At 41.5% G+C, this 19,035-nt stretch overlaps 1 protein-coding gene across 1 annotated transcript in view; it reads right to left on the bottom strand.

Moving 5' to 3' along the window:
• VWF (von Willebrand factor) overlaps positions 1–19,035 on the bottom strand; it is a 152,831-nt gene that overhangs the window by 97,123 nt on the left and 36,673 nt on the right. The window contains exons 14-18 of the mRNA XM_075162771.1: positions 16,339–16,534; positions 15,126–15,341; positions 8,878–9,118; positions 7,961–8,055; positions 6,499–6,659 (exon numbers count right to left, since the gene is read on the bottom strand). Of these exons, the coding sequence (XP_075018872.1) occupies positions 6,499–6,659; positions 7,961–8,055; positions 8,878–9,118; positions 15,126–15,341; positions 16,339–16,534 (909 nt within the window). The remainder of the gene's footprint in view (positions 1–6,498; positions 6,660–7,960; positions 8,056–8,877; positions 9,119–15,125; positions 15,342–16,338; positions 16,535–19,035) is intronic.

Below are 19,035 nucleotides of genomic sequence, written 5' to 3'. Positions count from 1 at the left end.
AGCAGCCAGCTGCAGGGCTCAGCTGGGCTAACAACTGAAATACGACCACTGGGGAGGAGACAAGGAGCCACAGTACCAGAAGAACTCAAGTGCAAATGAAGGTTCGGTTGTCACAGACAACACCCCCCCAAACAAAGCCCACTCCCTGTCTACTTGCCTTTGAAAATTCCAGTAGTCACTCATTTTCTTTCAAATGCCTACGTATTCCCCAGAAGGCAGGATAAATACCAGTCCATTTGAGACATTATTCCACTCTCACAGGCACTGTGGCTGGGAAATAGGTCATTATGTTCTGTGTACAATTTTTTCTTTTTCAGTTTTACCCTGCTGATCTTAGTTTCTCTTTGTATAACAACAAACCATTTGTCCCACTTAAAACAAAAAAAAAAAAAAAAAAACCCAAACAAAAAAACAAGTAATGCCATTAGACTACTCAGTTTTTTCCATTCCTTTTCTGGGTTTTTTCTGTAATTACTCCCTTTCCATTTTGAAGAGAGACAGTTTTAGAGTATCAAACAAAACCAAGGCTGGCTATGCTGTTTTTCACTTGGATGTGGTTCTGCAAAGCCCAGGGTAGGTTTGGCTCATGCTTCACGGAATACCGAAATGGAGAGCACTTCCCTTCCCTCTCATTCAAAAGTCACAAAATATCACCTTCCTACTTTAAACTCTTTCTTTAAAATCATTAAAATAGTTTCTTTTTTACCATTAGATACAGGCCAATGAGATCAATGTAGTCTGAATGCCAGGTTAATAAAGTAGAATTGCTCTGGCTTTTCCTATGGGGACCTAGAACCGCCACAGGGAACTACTAATAAAAAGGATTTCACAGCCCAGAAACCCTTCATTCATATGCAGCTCCACATGCTCCATGGCTTATGGAGAACTATATTATGCCAAATAAACTCACACCGATAGAAGCAAGATGGAAACAAAGAAATGCTTTTCTAGATGATAGAGCTGGGGCTCTGCCTCGGACGTAATCTTCACAAAGGATGGGGAGGAAACAGGCCAGAGAGGACCATGTGTTTCCAAGGCTGTTTAATTCCTTCTTTCCTTCCTTCCTGGTGGCATTCAGGAAAAAAGCAATATATGACTTCACACTTATGGCCACATTTCTGAATTTTTCCACAGTGTTCAGCAACACAGCTCACAACAGATGTGAGGGCTAGCCTCTGGATACAAAATTTGGGATGAGATTTTTGGTGAGTAAAAGGAGGATTAGAACCTCTTCTACTTGCTCCCTCACACATTGACACGAAGTTAGTCATAGCCTATCCCCAACTCTAAAAACTTCATAGATTGGTATTATTATTTCCATCATAAGCGTATGGCCACCATGAAGCTGCAGCGCAGTGATTGTTAATCCACTGACAGAGCGGGAAGACTACCTTGCCTGAACACTGCAGAGCGGGTGGGTGGGATTTAGAAAGCTGGACATAAATACCTAAAGTGGACTTTGACCAGAAGACTAATTATTTTTGCTGCAAAACTCAATAGATGGTGATTTTATTAATAGTAACACACAATCTACTGGTCATATTGACACCACATCCAAAAACTGGTATATCTGGCAGCCCGATGCCACACTGTGTCGCAAGTCTGTCGAGCACGGTACCGTGTGGTACTACCAGGCCAGTGGCATTATTCACAAACAGCTGGGCTTCCTGTGGAAGTCTCTCAATCCATCAACAGCTAGCATGTAATACAGGAGATGTAACAGTCCTGAGAGCCTGAGGTGGTGGGAGGCACGAGTCTTGCGGAGGCAACCACAAGAAACGACACAGGTTTGTAATGAGAACAGCATCTGTTCATACCACCTCACACATGGTATGATGCTCCTGAAAGCACGTCCATGGGATTATAAGTGGACAAGTAGCTGATGAAGCTACCCCCTACTTGGGCATCTGACAGAAATGTCCATCGTTTCATTGATCTGCTTTATTAACTGTTAAGCCTTGACAAATCTTGCAAAAGGAAGGACAATATTACAGAACCTTTAAGATTCTTCTCCCCTAAACTCTGCTTTGATGAGGCTGAATTTTAATCTCTCTTGGTCAACACAATTTTGATGAGTATGTCACTGTCAAGGGAAGCTCAGATTTTCATTCTGTTCCTCCTGATACACCTGAGGGCTTCAGCACAAAATCAGCCAAAGGTAGAAAGGAGTAAGGGATTAAGTAAAGGAAGTGGGTCACATTAGAATCCAATAGCTGATACATTTTAACTAAAACAGCCTGTCACCATTTCTGTGCAGACAAAGACAAGTCAAAAACATGTTAGGACAGACCACTCAACATGCGCTGGTTTACACTTGACTTTTCTTTCTTATGTTAGCTGTATGCTTCTTAGCTTTGTTTTATGAAGCATTATCATTGGGCAGATGCACATACCATAAAGCTGGTACCCACCTCCTTGTGAAGACTCTGTCACGTTGTTCTGTAGGATAAGCCTACACTGAAGAATATGTAACAGCTAGCAGGAAAATCAAAATAGCACTCTATTTCTGTTGAAAACAGTTTGGAAGAAAAAACCCTTTCAAACTCTTCTGATTAAAATGTTTAGGTTTTTTTTTCTTTTTTCTACTAACATATTATAGTTTTAGAAATAGTTTTATTTCAGCAGCCAGAATACAATAAAATGTTTCATTTCAATTTTAAATCTTAATTTTGCTTCAGTTGTTGGAAATTGAAAGAAATTTATTTTCTAGTTTTGAAGTGTCTGGATTTTGTGCTTTCTGATTGTTCTGCTCCTCTTTTTCCCCAGAAAGGTGGTTAACACTCCATTTGTATATTTATTAATATTTTCCAATGGGAAAAACCTGGAGTGCAGTAAACTAATCTGAGAAAGCATATTTTTCCCCACACTTCTGCACATATGTTATGATTTATCTTTTCTGCTATGCAAAAGGGTGACAAGTATGGAGAATTTCCCACCCTCCAGATGATCAAAGACAGAAAAAGAAGAATTACTTTTCATGACATATTGAACATTTTTATTTTCAAGAAATCAAAACAATGTAAAATATTAAGTCAAGATGAACTGGAAAACTTATTTTTCAGTTGAAATAAATTAGTTTTCGTCTGCATTTTCTGACTGGGGAAATAATCAATTGATTAGCAATTTCTCACCCCAGCAAATTTTCCAATTCAAATCTAGGCAACTGCAGCATCATGTTCAGGAACAATCCTTGATTATTGTTTTTTATTATTTTTCAGATATGTAATTCAAAATTGGCAGGCAATTTGTGCATACAGATTTTAGACTATGGATTCCTCTGTTTAAGACTGATAACTCAGCTAACTGATCTGTAAACATCTCTATATACGTAGGGGTAACATTGTACTTAATTACATATTAACTGCTATATATACTTGCAAATTGTACTGGAGAGTTTTTTACGTAAACTACGTATCTTTGACTGTGTTTCCTGATGCTATGAACCATTTTAGAGAAGCAAGAAGATGCTTTTTTTTTTGCTAATAAGTTATCCATGACCATTCATAATTTTTATAACCTACTGTACCACAAAAGAAAAAAAATCTTCAGTAAAATGGCATAATTTCTTCCAGAGTGATGATATGTGCAAATATTTATTCCCATAAATGTTCAGTAGTCTGTACTTCCCACAGACATTCCTACAAACAGTAGCTCACCTCCGTGAGCGCTTATCAATTAAGCAGGATTACAGAACACCAACAAAGGAGACTGACCGGTAAAAGAAATAGTAATACCTTTTTCTGGTCTCTTTGTTGCTCGGCTCTGTTGGTACAAGTCCGGAAAACACAGACTTTGTGACTGCAGCGCTTTCCCTCAGTGTGCCCAGAGTCATTAAGGTAGAGAGAGGCAGGATGGAAAGGAGAACCTGGTCACCACCCCAAATCCTTCTGTCTTTGGCACCTGATACTGGGAGCACATTGCAGAATGCAGAAATAAGGAAAAAGCCTCCCCCAAACCATCCTGGTTAGGTACCTATTGGTGTCGAGGAGGAAACTGCTCTTTGATAACAAGCTGGCAGATCCCATGGAGCCACACGCCGGGAGTCTAACGCATGGCAAAGGGCACCCACCTAATGAAAGCACCGAGCTTGATCCTGCCTTTGCATGGCTGTGCTTACAACAAAATCGTCTATATACTGGCTTCTCCCATTGTAGCTTTGAGAAACGCAAATCTCGCAATTTTATTCCCTGCCAGACGGGAAGCCAATGAGAACGAGCAATTATAGACTGAGCTTACTGGAAGATTGAACCATACTGTCATCTAGCGGACAAAGAACTTATTTTACTAGTTTTTTAAAAACCTGACAAACCATCTTGTTGAATTAAGGGGCATGGTTCACATCACTGCAGAGTCAGCTGGAGTTTCCAATTCCAAAACGCCAAAGACTGCTTCTCCTGGCAAGAATTTTATTAAACAATTGGTTGAATGATAGTTCCAACCTACTGAAAAGGAATATGAAATTCTATACTAAATGTGAAGGTTAATTACTAGGAAGTTGATTTGGGGGAGTTTTTTGGGGGGGTTCCCACCTTCCCCCCCCTCCCCCCCCCGCAGTTGAGTAGTTATCATAATTTGTTTTCCATGATTACCTCTAAAGTGTACTATTACCATATCCTGGAACTGAAACCAAATCTCAAGCCCCTTCAGCAAATCAAAGAGATCTGATTGTTATGTGCAGAGAAAGACCTATTCACACTGGAGCTCTTGGAACTTTACAAGTACACAAACTTTTGTAAGTTTACTTATCACACTACTATTTAGAAATATTCTTCTCTAAAAGGAAAGACATTTCAAAACTGAAATGTGAAAAGAAGCAACACTTGTTTTAAAATTGTTGTGAAAATTTGCTCAATTTTGATACGAATGCTTTCAAATTATGTTCTGTGTTTTTCACTTCAGACCTACAACATACTTCACAAGCCTGAGATTTTTTCTACAGCTGGCATTTTATTCTGCAGTAGCATCTATTTACAGCTGTGTGTTTATCAGCAAAATACAATAGCATATTTCAAAAAACTACATGAATATTAATGCTAGAAATGACTGTGTTATAAGAATTGTATTTATTCTATTATCTTGTTGTTTCTAGTGAGACAATGGAAGGAATTTTGAGGGAGAAAACACCTGTATTTGTATAGATGCAGAAAAAACAACACACCTTTATAAAAATACATGGTTCCAGGAAAAGTTAATTGCTTTTTTAAATGGAATTTAAACTAGTGGATGAAGTCAATTCATTAGAGCTGAAGTCTAAGCATAAACATGCATCTCAACACTAGAAGTAATAACCCATACCTTCATTTGCTAACAGTCAATGTCCAGTGCATATTAATCTGAGCCTGCACCTTGAGCAGGTATAAAAAGTGAAAAAAAATAGACTTCCTGAGTTGCAGCATTTGAAAACATCTTGCTTTACCATATGTCCCTCTGAGTCAGGAAACTGCACCAGCACGTCTCTAAGTACCACAGGTATCAAATAAAGTCTCACAATTGTAGAGTATTTTATCCCTCAAACGAAATAAAAACACCTTCACTCTCTTTTTCCAGTGTCTACCAGATATTTTCATCTGCATTTCATGCATTGAACATCACAAACTTCTTAATGCCAGCAGTTTTCCTGGACAGAGAACTCAAAAGTGCCACTTACTTGACTTCATAAAGAGTGTACCATGTGCTCCACCTATTCACGCGATGCCTGGGACTATACCCCCCGCCCCCAGTGAGATCCTATGCACAACTCTTCGCCTGGCCAGAGAGCGTTGCACAGCGCTGAACACTGATGTTTTTTCTATTGCTCAGAGAACAACAGCAGCAATCTGCTGTCTATTCTACTCCGTCTGCTTTTTATCAGAGCTCTAAATTGACATTGAGTTCACAGTCACTGGCTTAGCAAATAACTATTTGCTGTTTGCTCTATTTAAAAATGACTAAACTAAGAATTAAATTCTAGGGTTGCAGGGGAACATAACCCTGGACTCGAGAAAGCACCTTACCAGTGAAAAAAGCATGCCTAGCACACTATCTGCAATTCCAGGACACCCTCTGGCATCATCTTAGCAAGTTTCATGTCCCACGTTCCTTCTCATAGGGAACTCCCAGTTTGGTACCATACACAGAAAGGCAGCAGCAGAGATGGAGACTTGACAAGGAAGCAACTAGCGGGAGGATTTGGCTGGATGTGGGATGGGTATTTGGGGTGTGGGTGCCTGTGCACTTCTGTCTCTCTGACTAGGGAAGTTCAGCAAGACTGAGGAGGAGTTTGGGAGGAGAGTTGAAGGAACACATAAATTGGTCTTAAAAAAAGTGGGTTTTGGCTTTTTGATTATCAATTATTGTTACAAGCTAAACTTCATCTTTTATGCAGATATATTAATATACATATTTTAAACCAGCCACAATTTGGCAGAGTCAATACTTCACAACCGCATATTTCCAAGCTGCAAGAAGACTGCTGGCAGGAAAAAATGAAGGCAAGAAAACAAAGACGAGTTTGCTTACCATCCCTTTTGGGCAGAGGCATCCAGATATGCAGCCATGGCTGATGCACTCCAAGTCATAATTCTGGCAAGTCTTGGCACACTCCAACCCTTCAGCTCTCGGGTTGTTTGCAGGACAGACAAATCTTTCCATGGAGGATCTGCATGTCAAGCTCCTTTTTACTTTAAAAAATAAATATACAAAAATTGCAATTAGAACTCAAGTATTGTTAGCACAGTATTTTCTAAAGGATGGATCAACTTTTTTATTAGAAAATTAATTTAGGATATAGAATGGAGCAATGCCACTACACCACTATGCATGACATCGTAAAGGTAACAGTCTCCACTTCCCATGAAGTGACCTCAGTTAGGCTATCACAAAAGCGTGTATTCTAATATGGAATCAAAAGGAGCTGCACAAGGGTTCAATTCCAGATTGCACTAGGGCTACGAGCACATTTTAGTATGAAACATATTTCAACCTGTAGGCAGTGTACACTAGCAATATCAGCACAAAATCCATGTTCTGAGAAGCAACAGCACCATATATTATTGTGTTTCGACTCACTTCCAACATGGAGTATAACTACATGGGTGACTGTTAATAACAATGTCTTTAACTTAAACACAAAGTTTTCAAACTCTTCGAGAACTCAGGTTCTGACAGAAAATCGGGATTTCCCAAGAAACTCCAGGTTATTTTTTCAAGTGATGCTAGAAACATGCTTCTCTGAGGTTTTGTAAGTCTTAACACACTAGCATCAGGGAAATTATGTCTTAATAACATTACAGCAGGAGTTTGGTGAGATATACACCTAGAACGCTTCACCTGAAGGATAGTGGGGGCCAGCCAGTGACACCGTTACTGGTGGTCTACCAAGACCCCCTCTCCCATCACAATCCCGTAAGCTCATCCATATATCAGTGGGGAACCTCAAAAAATTGCAGACCACTGATGTCCTATTTTCCAATGCAGTGCTTAGCTCTGCAAGGCAGTTGTCAGTCTCCAGGAGGTTTTAAGGCGAAATGCCTGGTGGCTGGAGGGCACACTCAGTGCCTGGCAGCACACTAATCTTCAAGCCACAAAAAGCTTCGTCTGCATCAGAAAGGAGAGCTTGCAACCTGCTAGTCAGAAGCAGAAGGTATAAAGCTGGCTAGTTACTGATGTCGTGTGATCCTCAAATAGCAACTGGGGGCCTCAGATCACCGCCAAGGGACCCCTTAACCTCCTCAACTAAAGAGACACTGCAGTGGCTAACTATAATTTTGAGAGGTGGGACACAACAAGCCCTGCACCCTCTTATACAAATATTTTTTTTCTATCCTGTAACAAAAAAAAAAGGTTAAAAAAAGACTCACAACATCACCAGCCACTGCAACTTGTGGTACTTCTTCCCTATTCTAGATTACCAAGAGACTGAAGAGAAAAAAAAAAAAGAAAAAAAATGAGAAAAAATATTAATTTTTTAAGGCATACTAACTTCTGGCAGATGGCCTCTCATCAGCGATAACATCTGGCAGGAAGGCACCAGGAACTCTGCTTGTACTGCAGTGCATGAAACCATTTTCACAATAGCTAAGAAAAAAATATAGAGCTTATATTTAACAAAGTGACATTTAGCTTTCACTCACACTGTTGTTTTCAGACAGGCCCGCAGGGAACTTCTCAGAGTACCAAAATTACACCTCTCATCGGGGCTGATCTGTTGCTCTCCATCCACTTTGCTTATCAACCTTAAAGGCAAACCTTCCTTATAGCTGCAGTGATAGGCTAGCATGGTAACCCAGCTGTATGCTAGCCCTGTCCTGCTGAATCCAATGCATCTGCACAGGCATAAAGCTGGGCAACATGATAGTCAGGTCTGCTATGGAGAGAGGTAAGGGACCACTTAGTGTCTGCAACTTATGACTTCTGTGGCAGAGGAGAAAAGAAGACACTGCTCCCAAAACTGGGCTTGCCAGGAGCCGCCCCGCAATTACATTCCTACTCTCAGCGTACCGCTACTCAATTTAACAGTTAGAAACGCATTTTAATATTTGTATCTTTGATAGAGGTAATTAGGTTTTAATGTTTAAGAAATGTATCTCAGTACATTAAAGTGACATTTTAAAAGCCTACAAAGTAGCTACTGTCAGTAATTAAACTCCATTTCAAACTTGCGGGAACTGTTCATGGAACAGGGCTTAATACTGTTTTCTAAGGTGGCATTTGAAATTATATGGATAGAGAAGCAACAGCAAAACTCACCATTTGGTTTGTTGGAGGCAAAATCTTGCCCTCTTTTAAACTAGTTTCAGTGCAGCTAAAGGAACTGAGGAGCTGAACCAGTTAACCACTTGGGTTATCCAAAAATTTGAGTCACAGCATGTAGGGATGAGTTGTGAACATTGCACTTACCACATGGTGTAATGATCTGAAAAGACATCCTCTGGCTGGAAGATCTCACCGTCATAGTAACAAGAGCAATGGGACTTTGGCACGCACTGCTCACGCTCGTCCAGGTAGTGCCCAGGGGGACAGTAGCATCCTTCCACGCAGAGCTCATCACAGTCCTCATCTGGGTAGGACAGAGATCTGCAGGTCTGGTTGCACGGCGTCCCACACTGCCGGTACACTTGGCCTTCAGGACAGGTCATTGCTGTTGAACGATGTGCACATCAGGGAGACTGGCATTTGATCCCAAGTCAGCTAAAGGAAAAGCTGCCTAAACCAGACTGGGAAGCTGGAGATTAAAATGTATTTACTCAATTTACTCATCGATGGAGGCCTGTATTATACTATTTCTCCTTAACTCTGCAGCACCTGTGAAGCCTAGGGCGCTGCTTATATATACACAAGTAAAACCTTAATACATGCAGTTCCCAATCAATGTCAGGACTGGATTGCAACGACTGTGATGGAAATCCATCCACAAAATTTCATCCAGAATGAAACACACGGGCTCTGCCCAACCTCTGTTATTACTTGGATCTAGACGTTAGGAGCATTACAAGTGTCACGTACACATTCAAACTTCTCTTCCTTTGCAACATGGTCAAAATAAGTAGAAATGTAGGTTTCTGCCTTGATAAACGGGTGCTGCAATAGTTTAAAGCCTCACATCCCAGAAGCTCTCAGTGATTTCTATGGAAACAGGTGCAAATAATGAAGTCATTTAGTGATTGTGGAGCCAAACCTTGGGTACTAACGATTTTTGATGATGAATTCGTTTTTATGGAGACCTAATTATGGCCTTATGAGCCATTTTGGCTTCTTTGTTTATAAAACTTCCACTTAGTTCTACAGCGCTGATTTTGAGGCAATCTCTTCTGCATACATCAGCATCGGCACTAGGTGGCAGCTATGACAACACATTTCAGAAGACAAGACAACAACTTAGTATTATCAAGGGTTTTTAACAGGACTCCTGATAACCAGGATTTACAAAACCTGTCGTTTGTAGCAACCTTCCAAAGCAAACGGCCAGAGTTGTAAGGTGACGAGGTAGGATGTTCAGCAGAGTGAGGGAAGCAGCTGCAAATAAAAGTTGGCACATTTGTACTGTGCTAAAACCAAGATCAAGGGGTTATAGAGAAAGCTCTTCCTCTTGTCATCCCTGCAGAATGATCCGATAATCCCTACCCTCTCTTCTGTGAGCGCACACCCCTGGGAACTGTAGCAGCAATGGCAGTAAAAGAAAAACTATAGCAAGGATATAGCAAGGGCTGAACTAACACTGGGCTAACAAAGCAAGGCCTACATGTTAACCAACATCTAATGCTTACCTTCACAAAATTATTCTGAAATGAAGAATTACTTCTACTTACTGAAGAGGTTGCACCAACATCTCTACAACTTCTGTTGAGGCACCTGAAGTCCCATACACGGGAGCGTAAGCCCTTAACTTGAGGATCCAGCTCAGAGGCATCCAAGGTGGCTTGAAGCCTTCTTCAGAGCAAAGATCTCCCAAGTTTGGGACTAGTTGCCCAAACTATTTAACGTACCTTTCACAACACAGCCCAAGAAATTTATGTGTGCTCATCAACACAGTAGGCAGACTAAATACGTCCTAACTCAGAAATAAATAGTTGATAGATTCACTCACATTATAGGAGTCTTTGGCAGCCATTCACAGAACAGTGCTTCTAATTTACATAAACACGATCTTTGCATTAAATCAAATACTGAACAGGCACAGCCCAGGGCTGAGGACCATTTTAAAAGTAACCTTCATCACTAAAGGCATGTGCAAGCAGGACAGCCATGAATCCTCAGCCAAAACTATGATTTGCTACACAGGAACCTCTGGAAACAAGGAACTGGTTTGGCAGATTTCAGGCAGGTACACCAGTTTACTAGAGTTTCAAGATTCAAAAAGGATAGGAGAACTGAGCCCAACATCCTGTCCTACTTTCTAGTCAGTGGTAACACTCCCTGCCCACAGGGACAACTTTGCAGTGGATCCCTTTCTTAGCTAAAGTTTTGTAACTCATCTTACCTGCCCATGCACTTCCTAAGATTTTAGAAACGTTCCCTGTTTTTCCAGTTATGCTACCCAATGCCACATTCACACTCCAAGTCCCAATACACTGCTCCATCACCTCCCAGCAACATCTGTTTTTAACAGCAAAAAGGCAAGACAACTGACCTGGGAGGGGACTGTTTTCTGTACACTTTGTCATACACTGTCACTAAAAAAAAACCATCCCGTTATTGCCAGGACAATGAGAGGAAACGGCGAGGTGCATCTAGTCTCTACGGATGCCTGTTATAAAACCGAAACAGCTCAGTGCTGTGCTCTGAAGCTCAGCCTGTCCCAGGAATAAAATGGGAAATAGTGGGAAAGCATTGGGAAAATGTGTATCCATCAGATAGTTCATCCAGATTCTTGTGGGTGGGTTTTCAACCCAGAGTGAAAGAGGCATAAATCCCGACCAGTTTCTCTGGTAGCGCAAGGTGAAAACGCAATCACACAGAGGTCAGAGGCTCTGGGTGAAGACGCACCCTGTCAGGACTAGATTTAACACAGCTGCTCCACCAGCACCAGCCGGCGTGCTGAGCCCCACTATGCGATGTAGCCATCCTCAAACGCTGCTCAGAGCCTGCCCTTAATTCCCTATTGACTACTCCAGCACTCTTAGATTTATCCCATACAAATCTTCTCACAGAATCCATGCAAAGACAATAAACTACCCCAGCACCACCACATTAAGGAAAATATTGGGCTTATCAACAGGTCCTAAAACCTGAAGATATAGGGACCCCTTGACTGATCCCCCTTTGCCACAAAACAATACATACATACATACATATATACATACACAAGACATAGAATCATAAAATAATTTAGGTTGGAAAAGACCCTTAAGATCATCAGATCCAACCATTAACCTAACACTACCAAGTCCACCACTAAACCATGTCCCTAAGTGCCACGTCTACAGATCTTTTAAATACCTCCTGGGATGGTGATTCAACCACTTCCCTGGACAGCCTGTTCCAAGGCTTAATAACCCTTTTGGTGAAAAAATTTTTCCTAATATCCAATCTAAACCTCCCCTGGTGCAACTTGAGGCCATTTCTTCTTGTCCTATTGCTTGTTACTTGGGAAAAGAGACCGACACCCACCTCGCTAGAGAGCGATAAGGTCTCCCCTCAGCCTCCTTTTCTCCAGGCTAAACAACCCCAGTTCCCTCAGCCACTCCTCATAAGACTTGTGCTCTAAACTCTTGACCAGTTTCATTGCCTTTCTTTGGACACCCTCCAGCACCTCAATGTCCTTCTTGTAGTGAGGGGCCCAAAACTGAACACAGTATTCGAGGTGCGGCCTCACCAGTGCCGAGTACAGGGGCACAATCACCTCCCTGCTCCTGCTGGCCACACTATTTCTGATACAAGCCAGGATGCTACTGGCCTTCTTGGCCACCTGGGCACACTGCCGGCTCATGTTCAGCCGGCTGTCAACCAACACCCCTAGGTCCTTTTCCTCTGGGCAGCTTTCCAGCCACTCTTCCCCAAGCCTGCAGCATTGCACGGGGTTGCTATGACCCAGGACCTGACGCTTAGCCTTGTTGAACCTCATACAATTGGCCTTGGCCCATCAATCCAGCCTGTCCAGGTCCCTCTGCAGAGCCTTCCTGCCCTCAAGCAGATCAACACTCCTGCCTAACTTGGTGTCGTCTGCAAACTTACTGAGGGAGCACTCGATCCCCTCGTCCAGATCATTGATAAAAATATTAAATAAAGCTGGCCCCAATGCTGAGCCCTGGGAAAATCACTTGTGACCGGCCACCAACTGGATTTAACTCCATTCACCACAACTCTTTGGGCCCAGCCATCCGGCCAGTTTTTTTACCCAATTTTTACATGCATGTGCATGAGAGAGACAGCCCTACACAGTATGGCCTATCTGCTCCTCCCATGCAGCATGAAGGGATTTGCTCTGTTGCTGCTTATTCATGGTGGGCTGCAAGGGTACGAGTCAGCTCTTAAACAATCAAACTGCAACAAAAACAATTTCAAAGACGTGGGAGATGAATGCGCTTGTTAGCTTGACAAGCAGCAGAAATGCTGTGCTACACTAATGACTTACCTCCCTGCCACTTATCCACTTCAAATCAAGCAAACCGGTTCTGTCAAGTCATTTCCCAAGAAACTGAATCTCCGTTGACCAAGGCAGGAGCAGAGGAGTGTTCAGTGCACTGGGCCATCAGCACAAATTACGCAACCTGCACATTCACGTCTCAAGCCCATTAAAAGAGGGATTGTTCTCCTTCATGTGACAGGAGATGTCTGGGGCATCAGGATTATTTAATGGGGGCTGATGGATCTGCAATCAGGGAAATAGTCACTTTATGAGAGCATAAAGCGCTCTGTAATGCACAGAAAGGAGGAAGCAGCTCTGCACTATTAAAGATTAATTGTGAAAATTGACTTGTTCAATTACAGAAAGAACGATGGTGCATTATCGCTGCTCTTTCTTTCAGCCTCCAGACCTGCACATTTTTAAAAGGATTTTTATTACATTACTGTTCCACTATCTGAACATTTACATAAATTAGGTAAAATATTATGAAACCATGCAGCAGTTTAACATTAACTGGTTTTGTTCTCATTCGCAATAAATACTCTCCAGCCTGCAGAAGCTGTGATAGTCACTGACCTTACAGGTACAGACCCTACCAGGTGGAAGGCCAGTGACCTCTCTTTCTCTCTCTCTTCCAGTTTCTACACAGTCAGTTTATAAATGTTTTTCTCACCCCCTGTTTGGGAAGAAGTAGCAGAACAGATCTGGAGGGCTGCCAAGCATACATGCTTTTCCCCAAAATTTTCAATTGTCTTCTTTCCTTAATAGCAAAGTTGCTCAGGAAAATGGAAAAACATCCACTTCACAAATATCTATGGGGAAAAGTATGTCCATGTTCCATCAAAATTCCATTGCAATGGATTTTTTCCTACCACATTGACCTAACAGAAAGAAAAGAAATAAACGATGTTGGCTGCTTCTGCTCCAGCTTCTGAGCAGTTTGGCTATTAATCTTGCACTGGACTGATCTATGCAAAAACATCCTATTATTTCTGTTACCCCACCTCTGTAACCCAAACCTGCAGTGTGAATTTTCGTTGTATCCTCTTGCAACATCTCATCTTTTAGACTGCAAGCTTTTGAACCATGGTTGCCATTTATTACAGGTGGCATCCTGCAAACAATCCTCAGGGGAATTCAAAACGCAACTCTTGCTGACTCTTATGGGAGTTAAATGTCTACACAAAATGCCACAGACAAAGCTCTTCTTTGCCTAGCTCAGTGGTGCCACCCACGGCCTGTTAATCAAGGTTCAGGATCTCATCTTGAATCAGCTGCCACAATATACTAGAATTTACAAAGAGAAGAAGGAAAGGAGCTCATATGTGGTTAGAAAAATTATGTTCACCCACTAGCTGAATGATGTACACGAAATGAGATCTGACATAGATCTCAGACCTCTGCACTGACAGGGTGATAATCAAACTGCTAAGATGCCAGAGAGGTTGTGGGATCTCCATCCTTGGAGATATTCAAAACTTGTCTGGACAAGACTCCAGGCAATGTGCTGTAAGTTAGCCCTGCTATGAGCAGGGGTTGTACCGGAAGACTGCCAGAGGTCCCCACTGATATAAGTTTGTCTATACTTGTATGATTCTGTTCTATGATACCACTTGATCGAGTACCCGCCTTTGTGCTTCCTTCATGCCCTCAACTTTGGCTAAAGTCAGGAGTCACTAACGAGATCAGGAGCTGGGAAGCTTGGGCCTCAGAAGAAGGAGGTACCAAAAAAGCAATTCATACATTGCTACAAATCACTTGGAGGTTCCTACCCTGCGATATTCAGAAAGTTTCCAGGTGAGTATCTGAAACTTAAATACAGCTGAAAATGGAAATCCAGTCAAAAGCTCTGCTGAGGTATGTCAGATGACTGCTTCTCTCCCCCAGTGTTGAGTAGTCTCTGTGAACAGTTTTTGCATCCTTGCTAGAGTGGAGGAAAGATATACTCTCTCATCATTTGCCATAAGAAATATTTGGCATCTTGCAGAAATCATCTCATTCTAGCTTTTTTCATCTGACATTGCAAAGAAATTCCTTTGAGACAAGGAAAATAAGTGGGTTTTAGGAGCATTTCACTTACGGCAGAAGTCAGGTTCTCTCCACTGGACCAGGACGCTCTTCCTAGCACAGGCTGCTGCGTAATTAGCAATAGCAGAGCACAGACAATCCTTGCCATTGGAGCAGGAGCAAACATCAAAGCGGCAGTTCTTCACATAGGGAGTGGGACTGACTTCACGGTGACAGGGTTCAAATGCAGAAGACATCAGAATTGAGCAGGAGTCTTCAGCGTATTTGGCTAAAAAGAGAAAAAAGACATGCTTGCACTGAATCAATCAGTGGCTTTCAAGAAAAGCTAGAAGAGCCACAGTAAGCATTTTCTTTTCCTTTTGTAAAAAAAAAAAAAAAACAAAATACACAGAAGAATAAAATAGGATCAAGTAGGCATAGATAGCATCATAGCTCATAGGTCATGAGCTCCACTAAAAGAATAATGTTTCACTACTAAAACAAATCAAGGAAAAGCAATGCTTTTGTATTCTGTTACCACTATTTCTGGTGCTGTACTTCCTTTTACAGGGCCTCTGCTTTCTGCTGCTTTTTATATTTGCAAAATTAAACCTTCTAGGCTGCATTACACTCATGAATCTACAGGGCCTGCTCTGATCTATGGCCATAAAATTTTCTGTGTTCTTGCTCCTCCCAGAAATCAGAGCTTACTGTAAAACCTGGGATGAGAAAATTGCTCTGGGAATTTCTCCCCGTGTCCAACCAGGACAGCCAAGCAGTATGGAGGGGAAGAGGAAGGCTGGCTGTTGGGATGCAGTAAAAGACAGGAGACAGGGGATCAGGAAAAGTGTGTAAGGTGATAAGGACAGAGGGGTGAGGAAGACAGGTGTTTTGTCTACCTGGAGAGTAAACATAGTATTGCTATCACTTGTAAGAGTAATTTCAGTGGCACAAGTCTGTGTTGTGGCTGTGATGGTCTAACTCTGACTATGGTCCAGACTGAACAGCAGCATGGTCCCACATTACTGATTTTTGTTTTCAATTCTCACAGAACATTACATTTTCCTTAGGAAGCCTGCATCAATCAGTGTGTCTCCGTTTGTTTGGGGTTTTGTTGTTTTTTTTTTTTTTAAACAGAGATTATTGCCACCCCACTGGTAATGTAAGCAACACTAGCTTCTTCTTTTTGTCTTTATTTTTCTTTTATTTATTTTTATTTTTTATTGTTATGTAAAATGGAAGATCACAGTTTGCTGCACATGTTAATTTTGCGTGGAGTTCAGTACCTAATCGAGGATTGAGATTGCAGGGGTCACTGTCTTGTTTTGACAAGTCTTGGCAGTCTGCATTGAGCTTCCAGGAGTTTCCAAAATCTTCCAGAAGAGCTTCCACCATGCCAGAAGGTGTAAGAAAATCGTCCCCTTGGTTACCATTGTAATTTCCACATAGCCCACACATCCTTTCGGAATAGACTGGAGACAGCTAAGGAACACAACGTTAGCCTGGTCATCCTTCAGAATAGGTCACCATTGTATAGCAAGATTTTCTAAAGAATGAAGCATACAGAATTTAACAATCAAGGAAATTCTGAAATACACATTAAAATACTATAAACACAATTTCATTGTACTACATTTTCAAACTTCTAACAAAAATGCTATTATTAGTAGCAGCAGGACAGTTTTTGCACGTTACAGTATGTCCTGGTTTCGGCTGGGATAGAGTTAAATTTCTTCCTAGTGCTGTGTTTTGGATTTAGTACGAGAAGAATGTTGATAACACCTTGATGTTTTTAGTTGTTGCTAAGTAGTCTACTGGTCAAGGACTTTTCAACTTCCCATGCTCTGCCAGGTGCACAAGAAACTGGGAGGGAGCACAGCCAGGACAGCTAACCCAACTGGCCAACAGGGTATTCCATACCATATGACGTCATGCTCAGTATATAAATAGGAGGCATGGTCCAGGAAGTAGCGATTGCTATTTGGTTATCCGTCAGGAGGTGGTGAGCAATTGCATTATGCATCACTCACTTTGTATATTCTATATTATTATTATTATTATTATTACTCCTTTTTCTGTTCTATTAAACTGTCTTTATCTCAATCCATGAATTTTACTTTTTTTTTTTTTTACTCTCTTCCCCATCCCACTGTGGAGGGGGGAGTGAGCGAGTAGCTGTGTGGCATTTAGCTGCCTGCAGGGTTAAACCACAACACAGTGATAATTTCACATGGTAACTCAAGGTGACTAGAAGAAAAATGGCTTACTTTTGTGCCTTGATCAGCACTCCAGTTTAGTCTTTCCCTATTTTCCCCCTTCATTCATATAAATGAACAGGGCAACAGTGGGAGTTGCATTTTTTAATATAGTGAGATGATTATATTTCCAATGGTAATCTGGGAAAAGATACGGCACCTGAAACCGTTTCACATTTTAAGAGAAAATTTGAAGATGAAGAAAATCTAAACAGATTGTTTTGTTAGAGACTATGTTAGAGGAATTGTCTCCCTCAACATTAAGGACCATTAAGAAAATAAGGAAGAGACTACTACCCCTAAAGCTACATTACCTCACATTAGAGCTTTCTCCTGCCTAGAGAAACCTATGACGCACTAAAAGCAGCATTGCAAACAACGCACATAGCAGATGTACTTTTCACTCTGCCTTATTCTTACTGTAAATCAAGGGACATCTGAAATGAGACCCTAAACTTAGAGGTAAACAGGGGAAAATCTCCTAAGCAACATCTGCAACAGAAAGGCGCCAATATCTTTTATTCTATTAGGAACTGTCAGTTTCTATTAGAAGTAAAGGTCTGGTACATCACAAGTACTACCAACTGTCCTCGGGAGCTGGGTCAGTGCTTTAATGCTACAGATGCTCTCTGTATGCATTTACTAGAGTGCTACTTTAGTCAGGTTGGCAGGAGTAACCAGTGAAACAGAACAAAAAAAGCTAGAAAAACACTTTTTTTGAAGAAAACTGGTTTTCTGTACAATTAAAACCAAAAACATTCTCTAAAATATAACCTAATACTACCCTCCCTTTGAACACAGTGGTCAGAGAGTGAATATGGAGTATCAAAAGGAACAACCATGGATTATTGGGGGATACATATCCTTATTACTCCGATGGCCAAGGAAGCTGTTTTTTCACGTACTCTGCAGACGGACTCATACAAATCCAGATTCTGATGTATTTTCGTGTGGAAGCTCAAATCACAAATATAAAGTGGTCACAGAAAGGGGAGCCTTCTTGAGGAACATAGAAAGAATTTTTACCAGAGGTCTGGCCAAGGTAATGGAAGTGTATCACTTCCCCCAATTGTCAGAAAAACTTGGCAACAGGTCAGTCTACAAATCCAGCATAAATTAACTCTCCAAAAGCAATTAAGAAGATGCTTTAGATACCCAGCGAGGGAAGGAGCTCGGAGCAGAACTGAATAAATGCAGACGATTGGAGAAACTTCCACTGCTTTTATGCGTAAAGGATCTGAAGCAGAAAATTAGATTTGTTTTAACTGTAAGAAAGAATTTGCCAGGCTATCCGGGTCTCTGACCAGGCAGAAAAATACTTTGAATACTGAGGAAAGCCAAAACTTCTGAGATGTGCCAAGGGACTGAATTGAATTATTCTTAGCCCAAAAACAACTTCTAGTACCCTTGGAGCACAGAGATAGATTGAGACAACAACAACAAACCCACGGATGCTTTTTAAAGTTATTCTTGACCTTTCTTCTCTGTTGTCTTTTCAACTCTTGTACTCACTTCTGAACTAGCTTTCATGAACCCGTACACTGGGCCAGATGTGACATTTAAGCCAGATTTTGGGGCAGGCAGGGAGAGTGCAAAAGCAATGCCACAGTTCAAAGACAGCAGCACTCACTGCTTGGTAGAAACAGTAACCCCAGGAAAACTGGTTTTCTTGGCAAAGCTCTTCTGGGTGAGCAAACCCACCCCACACGGGGCCCAGCTGCAGAGCCC

This window comes from Calonectris borealis, chromosome 1, assembly GCF_964195595.1.
Source record: "Calonectris borealis chromosome 1, bCalBor7.hap1.2, whole genome shotgun sequence".
Classification (NCBI taxonomy): domain Eukaryota; kingdom Metazoa; phylum Chordata; class Aves; order Procellariiformes; family Procellariidae; genus Calonectris; species Calonectris borealis.
The sequence above is the reverse complement of the archived record's forward strand: the minus strand, read 5'-3'. Positions and strand labels throughout refer to the sequence as shown.